Source organism: Phoenix dactylifera, chromosome 16 (genome assembly GCF_051530095.1).
Source record: "Phoenix dactylifera cultivar Ajwa chromosome 16, Ajwa_hap1_PhDact_Kaust_v1.1, whole genome shotgun sequence".
NCBI classification, from domain to species: domain Eukaryota; kingdom Viridiplantae; phylum Streptophyta; class Magnoliopsida; order Arecales; family Arecaceae; genus Phoenix; species Phoenix dactylifera.
In genome coordinates, this window is record NC_143205.1 from 24,080,571 (window position 1) to 24,099,358 (window position 18,788).

Consider the following 18,788-nt stretch of genomic DNA (forward strand, 5'->3'; position numbering starts at 1 on the left):
AGTTTACCTCGTGATGCCGCAGATGGCCAATAATAGAGTTCTCGTGAAAATAGCGTGGCTGAGAGGGGACTTTTCCTGTGCCGCGCATTCACGGTTTAAGGTGATGGTGGTCCGATGCTGCAAAACTAGAACTGCTTCCCTCTCCTGAAGGCGAGAAGAAGAGGGGTAAAATATAATTGGGCTTGAAGCCCGGGGTTGGGCCTTTTTTTTGTCTGCGTGCGTGTGTTTTTTGGGTCGAAAACCAGCATGCTCGAAGGAGGATGTATCAAACAAAGACGAGGCGACAACAGCTACTAGGCGACGTGCATGTGAAATCAAAATATACCACTCCATCCAGCTCACGTTGTCGAGAGGAATAATAACAAATATTCGTTTGTCGAGTCCCCGGCTGCGTGCGAGCTCAGCACCTCAGCTCATTCACCTTTTGCATCCTTAGCGTACCCTACCCGATCCGTTTTTTCTTTTCCCTTTCCCCCGAAACCGCCCGAGATTTGAATGGGCAATAAAATCACTTCATGAACCTTCAATCTTATATGGCGCATAAAAAGTAAAAACCAGGTCCAGGGAGCGTCCAGCTGCCGATGGTAGCCATCGTTTCTTATTGACAGGTGTGCCCGTCCCTCGTCTTCTCCCCAGAACGCAGCGGACGAAACTGAGAATGCGATGACTCCCTTTCTTTATTCTTAAATTTCTGTCAGATTATTAATTATTATTAGCGTCTTCGACTTCCCTCTCCATCCATCTGCTTCTCGATCCCAACGTCAACCCCCACCTGCCATCCATCCTCCTCCGCATTCGCCCCATCTCTCTCTCTCTCCGGCCCCAACTTTCCATCGCGATCTGCCTGTCTCGTCTCCCCGATTGAAATCCGGCCTGCCCTGCCCGGCGGTCCTACACCTATCTATTAATTATTTTCTCGTCGACGGAGATCGATCCATCCATCCAAAATGCCTCCTCAACTCACCACTCCCTCGGATCCCTCTTTCGCTATCCCACGCTAAAACCCTAGCCCGGAGTTCCCTCCTCGATCATCCCCGTCCTCAACCCCCAGACGAAAAACGAGGAGGAGAAAAGCCCTCTTCAAAGCCGTCGGATTTAAACCGCTGCCACGGACGCTGACGCAGATTTAGAGAGAGGGGGGATCGATCGCCGTTTCTCCTGCTGTGAAGAGAGCGAGACAACGCCCTCAGCCCACAGGACAGGTAGGGATCGGATCCAGCGAATTCTTTTTTCTAATCATCTTATCTCGATCTCTCCACGCACTTTATTCGCTGTCATTGTATTATTCTGATACTAATGATGTGACGCAACGCGCGGGGTAAAATTTCGATCTCGATCGTCAAATGGAGTCGCGATGGCGTCATCACCGGATGATATGATAGCCCATCCCAAATTAATATAATTGCCCTTCCATTCAATACCTTCCTTCTCCATTCTATTCTACTCCACGCATCGATCGATCGGGCATCTTTTTATTTGATAGGTACACCCTCGCCTTTTATATTTCCTTTGATTTCCGACCGTTAGCCGCTCGATTTCAAAATGGATGGCCCTGACTCCTGAGGCGCGACCAGAGTGCAAGCACTAGATTTGGAGAGTGCATGTGTCAGTGTCACCGACAGCCGCGCCATGGAGCCGCAACATAAATAATCATAATATCAAGTAAAACTCAAATAAATAACTAAGTACTAATTAGCAAACGTCAACATCGATTATGCTTTAAAGCTAAGTAACCGTTGCGCATTCGAGCATTTGAAATCTTTCCATTTCTAGTTTTTTTTTAAAAAAAAATCTTGCAAAGAAAAAAAAAAGAAAAGAAAGAAAGATCAGAGTGTAGGGAGCTCCTCTGGATCTCTGGATAACGCTTTTGAGGTCGATGGTTGGGAGAAGTAGCAATTACTCCTAAGTTCCAAGTCAAGACGAGCAAAAGCTAGAATGTGACACCTGGATTATTCTTTGGCATATAATACTCGAATAGGTCGCCGGTCTCTATCTGGTTTGTAAAGGGTTGCTTTCCGAGAGGTGGATGCTGGACAATTTTTTCTTCCCTCTGATTATTGTAGCTCTGTCATTATTAGCGTCCCATAACGCAATCGATTTCTGTCGCTGTAGCCTGATTCAATGATTTGCCTTCGCGGCTGGTAGCCAACTCGTTTGTTGTCGTTGGATTTCGGTGGCAACCTAGAAACCATCCATTTAATGGCAAGTCCAAGGCGCTTCTAGTGATGCACTGAAAGCTTCGGCATGCGGGGTTTTCAGAATTGTTGATGTTATTCTTTCTGACGACGACGAGGATGATGATGCTTCACCTGAAATCAAGAAATCCCAGCATTTGCTGCTCTACTTCCATGTGTGTTGCAATCATTGGTGCATTTCTTCCTCTCGACTGAGCCCGAGTTCTTGAGGAGCTCCTGGTAAGTTTTTTTTAATATTATTTTTAATGTTTTCCTTTTTTTTCCCCCCCTAAGCGATGCTTGAAAACAATTAAATTTTGCGTGCTGGAAACCGGTGTTTGTAAAGGACGCCTCTATCGGTCAAGGATTGTCATTTTTCGTACCATATGCATTTCTGGCCATATATATACGATGTGGCTGCCCCCGTTAGGTTATTCAAGGCGTGACCACAGGGAGCTCGGTTCTACTCTGAGTTTTGACAACAATTTAAGTAAAGCTGAAAAACAAAAACTTCTTTGTTGTCTTGGTGTATTAATTCGGTAACAACACAATTCAGTTTTGTACACACAAATACTGTTAATGTGCCTCTCTGCTTTTTCAGGATCCTATTTCTTGCTCGGTGTGCTACTGCATATTTTGAATGAGATATTGTTTTCCTCCTCTAGATTTGCGGGGGATCGTTAGTTAATTGCTCATATATGCTTTATTCTTCTGCATACCTTTGTTTTTCAGATATCATCTTTCTTTGTATGAGCGGACATAGATTTAAAGCGGCTTACCTTTGATATGTATGCAAATATGACATTGCAAGCATTTAGGTCGGAGATCATATAAATTATTTAAAAGATTTTGACCATTATACCGCGCTATGCTTGTCATGATTCTGAAATTAGATAAAGCTGTTGCTTGTCTTTTCTCTCAACTGAAAGATTATAGACTGATCGGAAATTCATATTTTGTTAAATCATCTGCATGATGTTTTTTTCTTCTTCTGTTTTTTTGTATGGATATGGATTCATTTTTATCGTATCTTGTTTTCTCTGTGACAGCCTGTAAACAAAAACTGACGCCTTGGACGTCTCTTCAATTTGGGATCTGGCCTGAAGCTAATGGAGCTACATTTAAAAGTTGCCATCCTTTGCGTCGGCTGGTTCTTTTTGCTTCGATTCATTTCCTGTGGTTAGCATTGATTTGATTTTTCAAATCATAAAAAAATGTTATTCATGTACATTTAATCTTTATATTAAAATAAGATGATAAGCTGTAAATGGAGTGTACATCATTTAGGCCCTGTTTGTATAGACATTTTGCTTTGTTTGTTATGTGCTGTTTAACTTTATTGAGGCTTCCATTTCATTCTTTGTCTATAATTTTTACAGAGAAAACTTTAGGCGAATCGGGCACATTAAAGTGGATATGCTTATGTGCTGGTGGTCCTCTAGGTGCACCGAACTACACTACTGCATCTAATTGCTCTACATCCTGTGCTTGCATACCGGGTACCGATCTGGCCTCTTATCATTTGCCGTGAAGTTTCTTAGTACAACTGAAAAGAGATAACCACCTTTCCTATATATAAACTCGTGCGCGAGCCTATTGTTGTAAAATTTTCTATGCTAACGTGAAATAAATAATCAATTATACTACTGCACGACTCACTTCATACTTACTAACGACATCAAATTCAATGTGCTGCTAATTCATTCATGAAAGTTAAATTGTCATCTGGTTTTGAGTAATGATATGTTCTCTGTATGATATGCCTTGATAGTCCTACCACAATAAGGATCATTATTTTATGAATTCGGAATTTGTGGCTGATGAAACAGGAAACCCGGATGGAGTATGGAATTGCTCATGTCAATCAGAAGGGACTTCTCAAAGCCCAGGAAACATCCATACTGCCAGTTGTTTTACTGCCTGCAATTGCACTTCTGGTAAAATTTAAATTCTTAGCGAAGGATGTGCATTCCTTCATTATACTTTGATCTACGTAAGAACTTTTTTCAGAAAGCAATATAATAGAAAATGAGACATGCAATTACATTAGCTGGTGGCCATACAGTTCTTTTGGTCAAGGCTGCCTGCGACATAAATATATTTGTGGGCTGTAAGTTATGACCATATTTTTTAAATCTCATCAGACGTGTTAAAGAACATTTTTTATGCCTTATCTGTGTTCTGCAGGAACATCTACAGGAGCAAAGAAGCATTTATCTCGCAAGTGTGTTGTGGTCATTCTCCTACTCTGTGTTGGGCTCACAACTATTGCATTTCTCACCTCCATTGCATGCTATTTCTATCGCAAGGATCAATTTTCTCTGCCATCACCAGCATTTTCATCTGAAAAAAACACAAGTTGGAATAGCATGACCAACTTAATAAACCACCGATCTACTTCATTCCCACAATGTCAGGCCAAGAACAACACTGGTTTCAATGGATTTACAGGTAATATGTGCATTTTTGCCCAACTTCCTTAAGATGTACACATTTAAGTCATACACGGACCCTACATCAAAACATAAACAATTCAAATAACATCGGATGGTGAAAGGTTCAGATAACATTCTAGATATGCCTTTTCCTTTTGACTGTTGCTGCTAGTTTAATTTGTAACTTTGAAGACCGGCCAAAACTCTGTTAATATATTTTTTCTGCTTCTTTGAAGTGTGATACTTTGCATCCAAATAATGTATTAGGAATAACATTAAATCTTTTTTGATGCAGGATTCATACACAGGCTTTTCTGGGTATTTGGAAGTGAAAGAGGAACTTTCCCTGGAGCCATTGTCCAATTTTCCTACGTTGAATTAGAGCAAGCAACCAATAAATTCTCAAGTGCTAATCTAATGGGGATTGGAGGGAGCAGCAATGTTTACCGTGGTCATCTCAAAGATGGAAGAGTTGTTGCTGTAAAGAGACTAAGATCACTCGGATGGCCAGAAGCAGACTCTGAGTTTTTGTCCGAGGTGTTCCTCAAAATGCAGCTCTCACTTTTCTTATTTCTTATAGATCTAGCCATTCATTGTCTCCTTTAATTCTAATGGGTACAACAAAACTACCTTCATTCTATTCATTTTCACCTGTACTACTGGTGATATACTTCCCCCGCCACCTCCCACCCCTATCCTTCCAACACACTCCCCCCTTCCAACCCCAACCAACACCCCCTTCCAACACACGCACCCACCCACCCACCCACCCACATGTAGCATAAATCCACGTCATTTCAGTATCCACATATAGTTTCTCAATCATTTTCCCTTTTGAAGTCAAAAAAGATGAATATCCAAGGATAACAGCAAAGTAGGTGAGAAATAAAACTAGTAGCATAAAATAATGTTGAGCTTTCTATTGTATTTTTTGAACTTTTGGGGTTTAAATCATCAAATTCATAGCAACCTTCAACATATTCTGACTCATGATTTTGCAACACTTTACACAGATCGAATTGTTATCAAGGCTCAACCATTGTCATGTGGTGCCTTTGCTTGGATATTGCTCGGAGTCCCAAGGGAAGCAATCTGAGAGACTCCTTGTATTTGAGTACATGTCCAATGGTAATTTGCGAGATTGTCTGGATGCAACACAAGGGAAAGAACCGCTGGACTGGGAGACACGTGTGCAGATTGCGATTGGAGCTGCAAGGGGCTTGGAATACCTGCATGAAGCAGCTGCTCCTAGGATTTTGCATCGAGACATCAAGTCCACCAACATTCTTTTAGATGACCAGTACAGAGCTAAGGTACTAAGATTCTTAGAACCTAACACAAAAAGCACTTCAAGGTTTCTATGGTATTATTGTGCTGTTCATCTATTTTTTAAAGTCTTGTTGTCTCACAATTGGTACAATAAGGAAATCCTTGCATTGTTAGTAGCCTTTGGATCATCTCTCAATTTTGAGGATTTTTGGAAAAAAATTAATGGTACAACACTCAAAAGAAGCTTCTCAGAGGAACATTGCATCAGATTTTTCATTTTTCTCCATTAATATAATTGGAATACCACTCGGAAAGAGAAAAAAAGAAGCAATGAGGTGGAAAAATTGGTTAGTTTATATGGGAAAAATGGATGAATTTAGCCCATTCATGTATCAGGTCAGAAGGACATATAACTTTGGTTTTACAACTAAAATCATGCTGTTTGACTAAAGTTTGGAGTGCATGCCTCATAGACCCATCTGCTAAGTTGAGTATTAATTTTTGGAATGACATTTGAAATTTGGGTTGAGCATTGGACATGAATACCAAATGCTAGCTTTAGTGTAACTACTAACTAGTGTGCATATATCAGGTTTTCGTTGTTTCATTTTCATTTTGGCATGCAGATAACTGATCTTGGTATGGCCAAACGCCTAATGGCTGATGATCTTAGTAGTTGTTCCAGTTCTCCAGCAAGAATGCTGGGGACATTTGGATATTTTGCACCTGAATATGCTATTGTGGGAAAGGCTTCACTGAAGTCAGATGTTTTCAGTTTTGGAGTGGTTATCCTGGAATTGGTCACTGGGCGGCAACCGATCCACAAGTCATCAAATAGAGGCAATGAGAGCCTTGTGATATGGGTAATCTTCTTGACCATCTTGGACTATTTGAGTCTGAAGAAAAAGCTATTGCACCTCCAGCTTAAACAAGATGAACTTTATCATGCCCTGAACAGATTGAACTACTTCATTTACCCTCATTATGAATTCTAAGATTAGACTTGTAAAATTTACTCTGTTGAGACTTGTTTAACTATTTTTACTGCTTCACTTCCATTCATCGATAAAATATATAATCCACTGGAGGCAGAAGAGGCCTCCATTAAGATTGATACTTCAATTAGGGTTTCATCAGAGAGGCATCAAAAGGCAGGCTGTTTGATGTTGTTTTATTCTTGGTTCGAGATGAATCAATTTACCAGATAAGCAAATATGTTTTAATTACTTCACAATGTCTACTAATTGCAGGCAATATCTAGGTTGCACGATCATAAGCTAGTTGTGTCAGAATTACCTGACCCACTTCTCAAAGGAAAGTTCCCAGAAGAAGAGATGCAAATAATGGCTCATTTGGCCAGAGAATGTCTGCAGTGGGATCCAGATTTGAGACCTACCATGAGTGAAGTTGTTCAAATCCTCTCCACTATTACTCCTAACAAGTATAAGAGATGGAACATCCCTACAAGTTTTTTTATGGTGAGTGTACCTTATCTGTATAGTTTTTTCAGAATCTTGCCTATAGGATATGAGAGAGAGAGAGATTTTTTTAACCTTCTCTTTAACTATTTCCAAATGCATTGCTGCTATGATAGCTGTGGTGTTTGGCACATTACAAATGCGCTACTATTTCTGTTGTCATATACATTATCTTGATTAGTTTTATGAGCTCTCCTGAGATTTTATCTAAGTTTTGGTTTTCCTCGACTTCTCCTGAAATTTTTATGTTCTGATCTCATGGTTGTTCCTAGTTCATAGGAAAAAATGGGGACTAAGAATATAGAGAAATAGAAAGACGTTTTCAAACTCTGCATAACTACCGGAATTATGACAGAATGGTTCTTTATTGTGAAAATCTAGTCACTGGCAAAATTTAGTTTGTCGGCTGTAAGCCAGCTTATGTTCAAGATGGCACTGGTGTAGTATAGTCTGGTTTAAGCCAGCTTATGTTCAAGATGTTGCTGTTGTAGTATAATGTGGTTTTTGTCAGGTTTTCCCATCAGTCTCCTACACATGGGAGGGAAATGGGAAATGCATGGCACTGTAAGCTTGTTACTTTTAACCCCATATAAGCTTCATAACAAAATCAAATATACTCTGGCATTTGTTCAAATTATGTTTACAAAGGTCTTTGTTATTAGCATTTCCTTTTGCTTTGTGTAGGCTTTTTGCTTTCGATGTAGCAGGCTGTGCTCATGTTGGAGCAGCATGAGTTGCCGATGCACCAAAAAAAAAAAGAAATGCTTTTGGCTGTGAGCTTGGTACTCATAGCAGCACATACTGCACATGTTTTAGTTATGGTTTGTCAAAGCAAAATCTTGAAGGAATTGGCTTGTTCAAGATTTCATTAATAGAGTGCTGCCGATACACCTATCAGTTCTACTATTATTAGGTGATCTTGTAATACCGCATGTATGCTTACATTCTTGTCTCGGTACCATACAGAGTTCATCTTCTTCCAGCATCAAGAGCATTACTAGTATTGAGAGATCACAAGGTCCAGCTGAAAGACAAGAACCAAATCGAGCGGCTTCAGAGAGATGGCAAGCTCGGTGCTCGTTGCCAATAACAATCGATCGAAACCTTTGCGAGGACCGCCAGAAGAACACCGAGACAGTTCTCTCTGCCGAGTATATGGAGAGACTTATCCTCCTGACTTCAAATGTTCAAAGTTGGCGGTCCTCTGATGAAGAGACAGTGGATCTGACAGAGCCCCGTCTTGAATCGTTCATGCAGGCGAACGTTCGGTCGCTCTGAATAGATTGAAGTGGCAGGAAGAGTATCCGTAGGCAAAATGAAGCATAGGATTCTAAGCAAATGCGAGCAGAAATAAAGTTGTGCCATAATTTGTCTGTGATCTGCTGAAATGCTTCTGCATTACATTCCACACTTATGTACAGACTGCAGAGATATCAAAGGAGATGATGGGAAAATTGCCTCTAGTTAAATGAATACACCCTGAAAATTCCCCATCATTTTTGTTTTTTTCCTGCAGATCGAAGCTATCAATACTGTGCAAATATCAGCACCTGGATATAATTATCGATTTAATGTGTTCTGTCTTTCTGTGGGGTGGAATTGCTGTAATATGCCCATATCAAGCACTGAATTATGGGGTAGGGCAAAGCGGTAGGTTCTCCAGCTGAAATTCGGTTAAGGTTCACCCGCTATTATTGATTTTAAGGTTACCATGGACCATTTAGTAGCGGGACCCATCCGAATTAGGGTCAGGTGATCTAAGCAGGCAGAGAGCAAATATGAGCAGAAAGCATAAGCCAGAGAGTAAGTATATCTCAATGCTTGGTTCTCGAGTAATTTGAAGCCGAAGTTGATGTGAAAGGCTGGCCATGCATCCGATGTCTGTCAACTATTTTTTCTGAGACATTGACAGCAACAGTGATGGCAGGTAATCACCACCAGGCACGACATTCTATCTGATGCATGAAATGCCTCGAGAATCACTCCTCGTACATTCGAAGTCCGTGCAGGCCATCACAGATTCAGCATCTTCCAGCAAATTAATTGACTCTCACAAGAATGAATTCTGCGTTAAGTCGAATAAGACTCCATCTACGTCAATCACCGAATCAAATTATCGTCGTATAATGAGAGAATTTGGTTTTGAAAGTCGAACGATGGATTGCATGGTTGGAAAAGCTGGCTTTGAAAAGTAAAGAACTCGAAGTAAGATGAGGAAGCTCGAACGCAGGGAACCACCGAAGTACCTTGATATAAATTTTGCAGGCGGCAAAGGGACATATAGCATGGACAGGCCATCCGTCATTAGAAACAAAATCACAGCAGGTACCTGTTATTAAAAAAAAAAAAAAATCAAACAGGAATTTTTTTAAAAAAATAAAATAAAACTAGTAGCAGCAGTAGTGGTTTGGGAATATCTCAGAGATCCAGGCATTCCCGCATACACTTGGACAAAATCCCGTCCTCTCAAGGCGCATGGGCTGCTGGCGCCTGCCGGTCTAGAAACAGGTCATTGATAGTATTTAGAAAATAGGAAAAAAGAAAAAAAAAACTCTTTAGTTGGGAATTTTTCCCCTGTACTGTGTGGAAGGAGAAATTTTTAGTTGAGATCAATGTAGGCCCCGACTGTTATTCTCCAAATCCACTCCCCATCGGGAGGATGGTGGAGGCAGGTATGTTGGGCCAGTAACAGGATAAGAGCCCGAGCCGGGTAAGACAACGTCATAAAAATAAAGAAAAGAAAAGGGCCGGCTCTTGTTGCGGCATTTCGGGAGAGTACATGCACACACTGGGCGAGAGCGAGAGCGAGACCGCATTGCCAAGTCCACTTAGAAATCTTGTGTCTCCTTCCATTTCATGCCGGAATGGTTAGCGATGGAATCGCAGCACCAAATTCGGATTCGGATCCAATCCCATTCTACCGCACCCTCCTCCGCTCCTGTGCTCTGGGCCACTCCCCTCCCTACCTCGGTCGCCAGCTCCACGCCGCACTCCTCAAGTCCGCCCTCCTCCTCCTCTTCCCCTCCCTCTCCGCCGCGCTTTTCCACATGTACGCCGCCGCCGGCCCCCCCTCCGCCGCCCTCCACGCCTTCCGCCGCCTCCTCCCCCCCTCCGCTCGCTCCACCGTCGCCTGGACCGCCCTCATCTCCTCCCACGCCGCCCTCCCCGCCCGTGCCGTCCGCCTCTTCCGCTCCATGCGCCGCGCCGCCGTCCCCCCCGACGTGGTCACGCTCCTCGCCCTCCTCTCCGCCTCCGCCCGCCTCGCCGACCCCGCCGCCGCCGCCTCCGCCCACCTCCTCTTCCTCAAGCTCGGTCTCCCCTTCTCCGTCCCCGCCTGCAACGCCGCCATCGACGCCTACGCCAAGTGCGGCCGGATGCCCGACGCTCGTCGCCTCTTCGACGAGATGCCCTGTCCCACGGTCGTCTCCTGGACCGTCCTCCTCTCGGGCACCCTGCGGCGGGAGGGGCTTGCCAGGGGGCGGGAGGTATTCGACCGAATGCCCCAGAAGAATGAGGTCTCCTGGACGGTCATGGTCGTCTCCTGCATCGAAGCTGGGCTTCCCAGAGAAGCGCTGTCCCTTCTTTCTCAGATGCTCTTCTTGGATGATTCAGTAAGAAATCTTAACCACATTAGCTTGTGTTCTCTCCTCTCAGCATGCTCTCAGGCCGGAGATTTAACTGTTGGCCGTTGGATCCATGCCCACTTCACAAAAACAGGTCTCTTTGGCGGCGCTTATCTTCTTATGGTGCGCACTGCTTTGGTTGATATGTATGCAAAGTGCGGAAGGATAGACACTGCCCGCCATTTGTTCGAAATAATGCCCCGCAGAAATCTGGTTGCTTGGAATGCGATGCTGAGTGGGCTCTCGATGCACGGAATGGCTGCTGAGGTGCTAAAATTGTTTTCCCGAATGGTTGCAGAAGAAGCATTGCATCCAGATGATATCACCTTTGTAGGCGTTCTGAGTGCATGCAGCCGGTCTGGTCTCGTAGAACAAGGTCGGAAGCTTTTCCACGAACTCAGCACGGTATGCGGATTGACACCCAAGGTAGAGCACTATGCTTGCATGGTGGACCTCCTGGGCAGGGCGGGACGGTTAGAGGAAGCAGAGGCTCTGGTCAGGGAAATGCCCATCCTCCCTAATGAGGTCGTATTGGGTTCCCTCCTCGCCTCCTGTAGTCTTCATGGAAAGCTAGATTTAGGAAGACGCTTGATGGAGGAGCTGGTGCAGATGGACCCACATAACACCGAATACCATGTGCTGCTGTCAAACATGTATGCGTCTTCAGGAAGGCATTTCGAGGCCGGCAATCTTAGAGAGACAATGAGGAGGAAAGGAATTAAAAAGGCTCCCGGTATTAGTTTTATCGAAGTCAATGGACAAGTGCACCGATTTAGTGCTGGGGACAAATCGCACCCACAAGCACGAGAGGTGTATGCCATGTTGGATGAAGTAGTTCGGAGGCTGCGGTTGGTTGGGTATGTCCCAGATGTGGCCTCTCAGATTTCCCGTGTCATGGATAATTACTTGGAAAATGGTGAGGAGCGAGAAGAGAGAGAACAGGCTCTATTAGTTCACAGTGAGAAGCTTGCAATATGTTTTGGTCTGATCAGCACACGGCCTGGTTTGCCTCTACGCATCTTTAAGAATCTTCGTATCTGCACAGATTGCCATGCAGCAATAAAGCTGATCTCTGACATTTTCAGAAGGGAGATCATTGTCAGAGACCGAAATCGCTTCCATTGCTTTAAGAAAGGTACATGCTCCTGTTCAGATTATTGGTGATTGGAATTGTGTTCTTTGTTCAAAATAGCACTTTGGCACCTCCAGCCATGACTCTTTATGACGAAAGCTTTGAAGGAAAATATCCACGCCAAATGCTCCAGCCTTTTTCTAACTTGGTTATGATGCTTGTTTCAGTAAGAGAAAGAAGTTGCAGGTGATTAGTTTTATCTGTCAACATGTTTACAATGCAGCAGGAGAGGAACTCTTAATGCCACGAATATGCACTGTCATCATATTTCCAGTTTGAAGGAAAGAATGAGGTTCTAATTGTTGTGCTTCCTTTCCCCCACTAGGAGACCTCAGAACATGCCACGGATAAAATCAAGTCAAGCATTATCAATTTTGGGTTCTTTGGATGATCTGATATTGGACACAATGCAAATTTGTAGCGATGGAGAGGCCTGCAGCGGGGACAAGAAAATTGTTTTAAGGGCTTTTCATCGGTGCTACGGCAATTGATTTTGTTGTCCGGCAAAGTAATGGATACGAAGAAGATCAGGATTGACACCCAAGTTAGCCATCAGCATCATCTAGAATACATTCTCATAAACAATTTAGCTTCATGTAAATTAATGATGCAAAATTGGCTTGTCAAGGATTTCTTGGTGTCAAAGATAGGTTATGGCAAGTTTGCCTAGGATCTGTTAATTGCTGAGAAGTGAAATTTGTTTTTTTTTTTTTTTTTTGCATATTTATGTTCATTTTTATCGATAAATGTGTGTCATAATCTGACACCAATTTTTCACTGCTGAATGTTGTTCTCAATCTTATGATATTTGTCTTCCACCTTTTCCATTAAGGATTCCTAAAACCAATGGAGTTTAAATCCATGTACATTAAAACTAGGGAGTTTAGGAGGTTGAAACAATACAATACAAGTTTGTCATATTTTTCCCAATTTAATGGCAAATAATCATCCGTTTTGCATCTGCAGGTCCAACATAAACGAGCAGGCGCGTGTGCTCTGCTACTCCAACAGAACGGTTGTGGAATAATGTTTGTAACTAGCTATGCTTCGGCAGGATAGTTGGTGGTTTAGTTCTTCTGCATGCAAGCACGTTGTTTTGGATGCTGCGGAGTCTGCTAAACTGATTCAAGGAGCAAGCGCTGATGGTTAATGACGGCTTCTCCTCCTCTGTGGTGGCAGCTCTTCCATGGCTTCCCCTTCCCTCTAGTCTCCCCCTCCTTTTCCTCCCTCCCAGTCCCGCATGCCCTGGGTTTGAGGCCCTCCTTCCACGCCTTCTATAACCTGTGGAGCCCTCTTTCTAGATCGACTCTCTCCGTCCATGGCAGCTGATGCCATCGACCAGCTCCGAAGAGAGACCTCGGCCTCATGCTGAAGCACTTCTCCCAATGTACAAGCTCAAAAGAGAATGAGGAAGATCTCTATAGATGTTCAAAAAAGAGGAAAACAATTTCGGCCGTAAGGCCTTATATGCTCTTGATCCTTCAGAACTGCGGTAAAAGGTCCTTGGATTCCCATTGAAGTATGTAGACGAAAAAACAAATTATGCTACCAATCTATTCTATGAGATCATGAGGACTGAGTGAATGCTTGCTGATGGTATAGAGCATAACTGTAACAATCTGTAGGGTCAAAGAGATGGCATGGAATCAAGCTTAAGAGTCGCGGCTCTGAAACCATGGGAGAGGGCGGTAAAACTTGGAACTATGGCGAAAAGAGTCCTAGAAGACTGGTTTAAGCTTAAAGCTGGGGCTTTGGGGGCCAACGTAAGTAGAAATTGTTAAGTGGGTGATGAGAAAATAGGCATAGGAAACGAGCTTATTATGAATAGTATCAAGGACATGTATGCAAAAACAGTGATGATGCTTATAGGGACTTCCTAGGTGGCGGTCGGCCTTCATCATGAGTCGCCTTCGAGCTAAGCATTCCTGTCCGCGCAGACCTACTAACATCCAGGAGAACCTGCCCCTCGATGCGAATTATTGGCAAACTACTTGCTTTCATTCATGAGATAGGGGAAGGAGCAGATGCGATTGGCAGCACAGAGAGTGCTCTCTGGAGAGCAAATCTGATGGATTGCATCTGATGCAGCTTCAGCTGATGCATCTGATAATGTTGCTTCTGCTTCTTTCTGATTGTTCTCTATAAGGTTCAAGTGGTAGAGAAAAATGTTTCTGGTGAGTTTATAAAGTGTTGTGGATGAAGTGAAGATACACCTCTCCGGTGCAATGCAATCATCGAATTTTGTCGTGGCCAATGAAAAATTTGAATATCTAAATACTGCCTTCATCTACCACCCCAAAAAAAAAAAAAGAAGACAACTTTCGTCGCAGAACTAAAATGTTTTGTGCAATGAAGGGCTCCTGAGCATAAGATGCACACTGTGGAGCTGAGGTTGTTCGGATTGAAGTGTGGTAGAACTAGAAGAGGCAGCGTTAGTTTGGAGTTTACAAGGTTGGTTGGGAATGAATCGATAGAAGATGCAAGGAAAAAATTGTTTAATATGGTATGGACTGTGGACGCATGCGTGTAGGCCTAAAGATGGCCTCGGTTTGGAGGAGACCTTCTGATTCTAGTGTCAGAGAAAAAGGGGAGGGATTAGGAACTTGAATTAAGATCGTAAGGATTGATTCCAGGAAACTTCTAATTTTGGAACACTTGGTCAATGACAATGTAAGACCAATATAATGGATCACATCCTAAATATATGAAATTATGCGAATACCATTATAAAAATTATTATTTTGCATGTATAATCTTATAAAAAATATTATATATATATATATATATATATATATATATATATATATATATTGCATATCCACTCAAGTCATCTAATGCGGTAAAGAAATAATGTTGAAATTTGAAATGATTGAAATGCCCTTAGCAGATACATGTGCAAAAGCAATAATTTATAACATGTGCATGCTGATAGTAAACTTTAGAGGGTATATGTATATAGTAAAAAATATTTTGGAACAGTATATATACAAATAATAATTTTGCGGTGGTATATATACAATTTCGAATGCTTATAAATCGCATATATGTTAAAACCCTTTCTATTACTATTGAATTGGCCGTACTCTAGTTTAGCTCTTCTCACTTTTGGGACTTATCCGCTGCAAATCTCCTTCATATATGATATTATTTTTAGAATTGATTATATTTATACAGATTAGTAGTTTTTATGTTCTTCTATTTGGCATCTCAGTTCCAACCTTGGAATCATATATTCTTAATCAGCCACGGTATATATGGATGTATAAATGGCATTCAATCTTAGTGTCCAATCCTAGCTCTGTTTCATTCTTCGATTGCAGGTTCTTTTAGGTAAACCTGCATGCTCGGACTGGACTATGAGCATAAAATAGTTGACCCTCAACCAAATCTGGTCTAATAATAAGCTTGGATACAATTAGAACTTCTAAAATTTGGTTACGAAGAAACAAATCTACTTGTTTAAAATCTTTAGTATCCAAAGGACAAATCCAAAATGCAACTATACAACTACAAGAGTTATCTTCTGTATGATCCACAGGCCCACGGATGCATGATTACAGCCCCAAAATGAAAAAGCATGATTAATTTATAATTGGATGGCTAAAAATTAAAGAAAAGCTTGATTTCATTAGACAGCTAAAAAATAAAATTTTTAATTGAGAACTTGAAAATTTATCTAATTTCACCAAAATGAAAAATAAATTAATAGATAAATTTCACCACTAAGAAAAGAAAGTTTGAATTTATTTTTAAGAATTTAGCAACAATCTTTCTTAATTTTTAAACCATTTTCAGCTCGAAGAAAACACGAGGTATAGTCTCTCAAACGGATCCAATGCTCCTCGATCAAATCCAGAAGAGAACTAGAATTGACGGCAAGCTCTCTTATGGCTCTCAGAGATTCTTCTTCATCCTCTCAATCAAGTGCAACGAATTGAATTCGAAGGTGGCGAATTCCCTGATTTTTAATTAATTTTTAATTTAAGAAGTACCATTTCAACTAACATGGTCGATAGAACCGTGATGTCGAGGGCATACATGCTAAAAAAATATTTTATATAATATATATGTAAATAACAACTGTGCAAAAATATTTACGTAATTTTATGTATTTAAGAGAGTATACATTAAAAAAAAACCTTTAGTATGCATTAACATGCAGTTACATATGTAGACTTGCTGGTTATGGTTTTTCATATTGTGGAATAAGATGATAATTGTAGCGCTCTTTGTTTTTCGTGGGCTATTCGGTTAGATCTTCAAGCATATACATCACTCCAATAGCAGTAGTGCACAGTTTGTTATGTTTTGCATTACACCATTCAAGCTAATTCTCTTTTCTGCTGGGTTTCATTTTATCATGTTTCGGCATATGTTCTTGTCCCAACCTTAATTCCTTGATTAATCAAATTAACATAACGTACTTATGGAAGAACAGTGTTCACAAATCTGAAGCTTCCTGATAGTCTGGATTAGTCATTCAGCTTTTATTGGAAAACTTCGATTTATGATCAATGAAAGGCAGGCAGCTGAAGAGACAGATTGGAGTCCCGCTCAAGTGCTCATGGTTCTTCAACGCATGGATGGGAAGTAGGGCATTCATCATCCAGTATTTTGATCAGAACCTGTCAAGCCAAACTGGTCTGATGACTCTAAAGCTGATATTTTCTGCTACCGAGACGGATCTCAGTGCCAGTCCTTAACGGGTAGGGTGGATTTTTCCTGCAAATTCTCATCTATTCATTCTTATAAATCTGAACCTAATTATATCATGATATCATCAAAAATTCTTATACTGTAATTGGTTTTTTGCGATCCAGATGACATGTTGGTGGTCATCAAGAAACACGAGAAAAGCCGAAAGTGAGCTCTTGTTGATCCACAGCAGGCATTTGTATGCATAAACATCTGAGCAAGAAAGTGACCTCCTCTTCGTACACCATTCATTTGCATGAGATGAAGATTGGCCTTTTATCTCCAAAGTAAATTTTCACTGTATTCAACTAATATTAAATCAGCAGAGGGAATCTCTACATTTTCATTTAAGAAAGTGACCTCTTGTTCGCACACCATTCATGTTGCAGCAGCCAAGATGTAAGACACCGAAGCAGGTGCCTGTAACTACTAAGGACTCGTTTAACATTGCTGTTGGCAGCAGAATGTTTAGAGTTTTCACAAATAGAGCTTTAAGAAAGTAGAACTTTTGGAAGTAGAGTTTTTATAAAAAGCTATAATTATATTTCTAAAGTATCGTGAAACTTAAACATATGTTTGGTAACCAAAATGAGAAAGTACTTTTAGTATAATAAAATGACAATAAAGGATATTACATATTGCATAGTAGAGTATAATACAATATAATATTACATATTATTATATATATAAATATTATTATTTTATATAATATTGTTATAATATAGTATAATATAATATTGAATACTATAGTATAATAATATGATATGATATGACATGATATAGTAATGTATTATTAATAGTACAATATTACTACAATATAATATAATATTATTATAATTATAACATAATATATAATATAATATAATAATATTGTAATATAATATAGAAATATAATATAATAATAGATTAGATTATATTATAATATAATAATATATTATTGTCAAATATTATTGTATATTTAATAATAATATAATATTATTATAATATAATTATGTAATAGAATATAATATAATGTAAGATAATCTAATATATTATAATAATATTATATCTTATATAATCATAATATAACTATTATTATTATAATAATATAAAATTATGATTGTAATAATAAGTCATATTATAATTATAATAAAATATAAGAATATATTATCTTATAATTATGTACTACTACAATAACATGATATATTATACTATTATAATGTAACAATATAATATTACATATATATTGTATTTATAGTATAATAATATACTATGATATGATATGATATAATATAAGATGTAATAATGAGATTTAATGGTGGTGCACTTTCGTCATCAGAAAAATTTTATTAAAATCAAATCAGCTTTCCGACATCGGTCATCCCAAGTAGACTTTTTCAACTTTCTGATAAAGCCAAAATAATGCTTTCTCGCCCTCCAAAAGTTCTTTTGGATAATATAATAATATTTGATAAAAAAATCGAAAAATTATTTTGGTTTTGCTAGAAGTTGAAAATATTATGTGAAGCAGATACTCCAAATATATTGTACTCTAAAAATGTGTGACCAACAATATTTGTTTCATCATCCAGTGCATATTTTGCAGCTATTTAAATACACTGATCCATGGCTTATGATTATTATTTCCTGTTTCAAGACCTACAATTCAGTTCATGTTCTTCAGCTTTGAATAAACCACATGCTCAAATGATGGATTGAGCATGTGGAGGGCCGAACAAACTCCAACTTTAGTCAGGCTTTGGCAGATGCGAATTTAACAAGTGGAGGCTTGCAACAGGGAAATAAAGTCTGAGACTTTGAACCCGATCGGAACTTGGCACGACATAGGAAGTTAGGAACCTAATCCCCAGTTGAATGCAAATTGATGCGGTTGGTATCTTCAACTCAAACAATCTGGAAGCATCTTGAATTCGATAACGCCACCACATATGTTCATCTTAAAATTTTGATGGAAAATTAATTGCAAACAAAATCCTAAGAAG

The 18,788-nt window shown here is 40.2% G+C and overlaps 2 protein-coding genes across 5 annotated transcripts; both read left to right on the top strand.

Moving 5' to 3' along the window:
- The first annotated feature begins 533 nt into the window (after nt 1-533).
- On the top strand, nt 534-8,928 carry NCRK (Protein kinase superfamily protein). Of its 3 annotated transcripts, none has more exons than XM_088712733.2 (11): nt 534-1,202; nt 2,113-2,414; nt 3,224-3,353; nt 3,554-3,673; nt 4,004-4,111; nt 4,362-4,625; nt 4,905-5,146; nt 5,623-5,922; nt 6,505-6,741; nt 7,129-7,356; nt 8,323-8,928. In XM_088712733.2, exons 3-11 carry the CDS (start codon nt 3,284-3,286, stop codon nt 8,632-8,634), a joined length of 1,881 nt encoding a protein of 626 aa, XP_088568859.2. In that variant the 5' UTR covers nt 534-1,202; nt 2,113-2,414; nt 3,224-3,283; the 3' UTR covers nt 8,635-8,928. The 3 variants fall into 3 exon arrangements, with proteins under 3 accessions (XP_088568859.2, XP_008805214.3, XP_088568860.2); XM_088712734.2 differs by lacking the exon at nt 534-1,202 and adding an exon at nt 2,521-2,664 and having other exon boundaries at nt 2,085-2,414; XM_008806992.6 differs by lacking the exon at nt 534-1,202 and having other exon boundaries at nt 1,755-2,414.
- Nucleotides 8,929-10,104: 1,176 nt separating this feature from the next.
- LOC103718261 (Pentatricopeptide repeat (PPR) superfamily protein) lies at nt 10,105-13,218 on the top strand. Of its 2 annotated transcripts, XM_026808923.3 has the most exons (2): nt 10,108-12,114; nt 13,078-13,218. In XM_026808923.3, exons 1-2 carry the CDS (start codon nt 10,221-10,223, stop codon nt 13,086-13,088), a joined length of 1,905 nt encoding a protein of 634 aa, XP_026664724.2. In that variant the 5' UTR covers nt 10,108-10,220; the 3' UTR covers nt 13,089-13,218. The 2 variants fall into 2 exon arrangements, with proteins under 2 accessions (XP_088568858.1, XP_026664724.2); XM_088712732.2 differs by lacking the exon at nt 13,078-13,218 and having other exon boundaries at nt 10,105-12,889.
- Nucleotides 13,219-18,788: the final 5,570 nt, after the last annotated feature.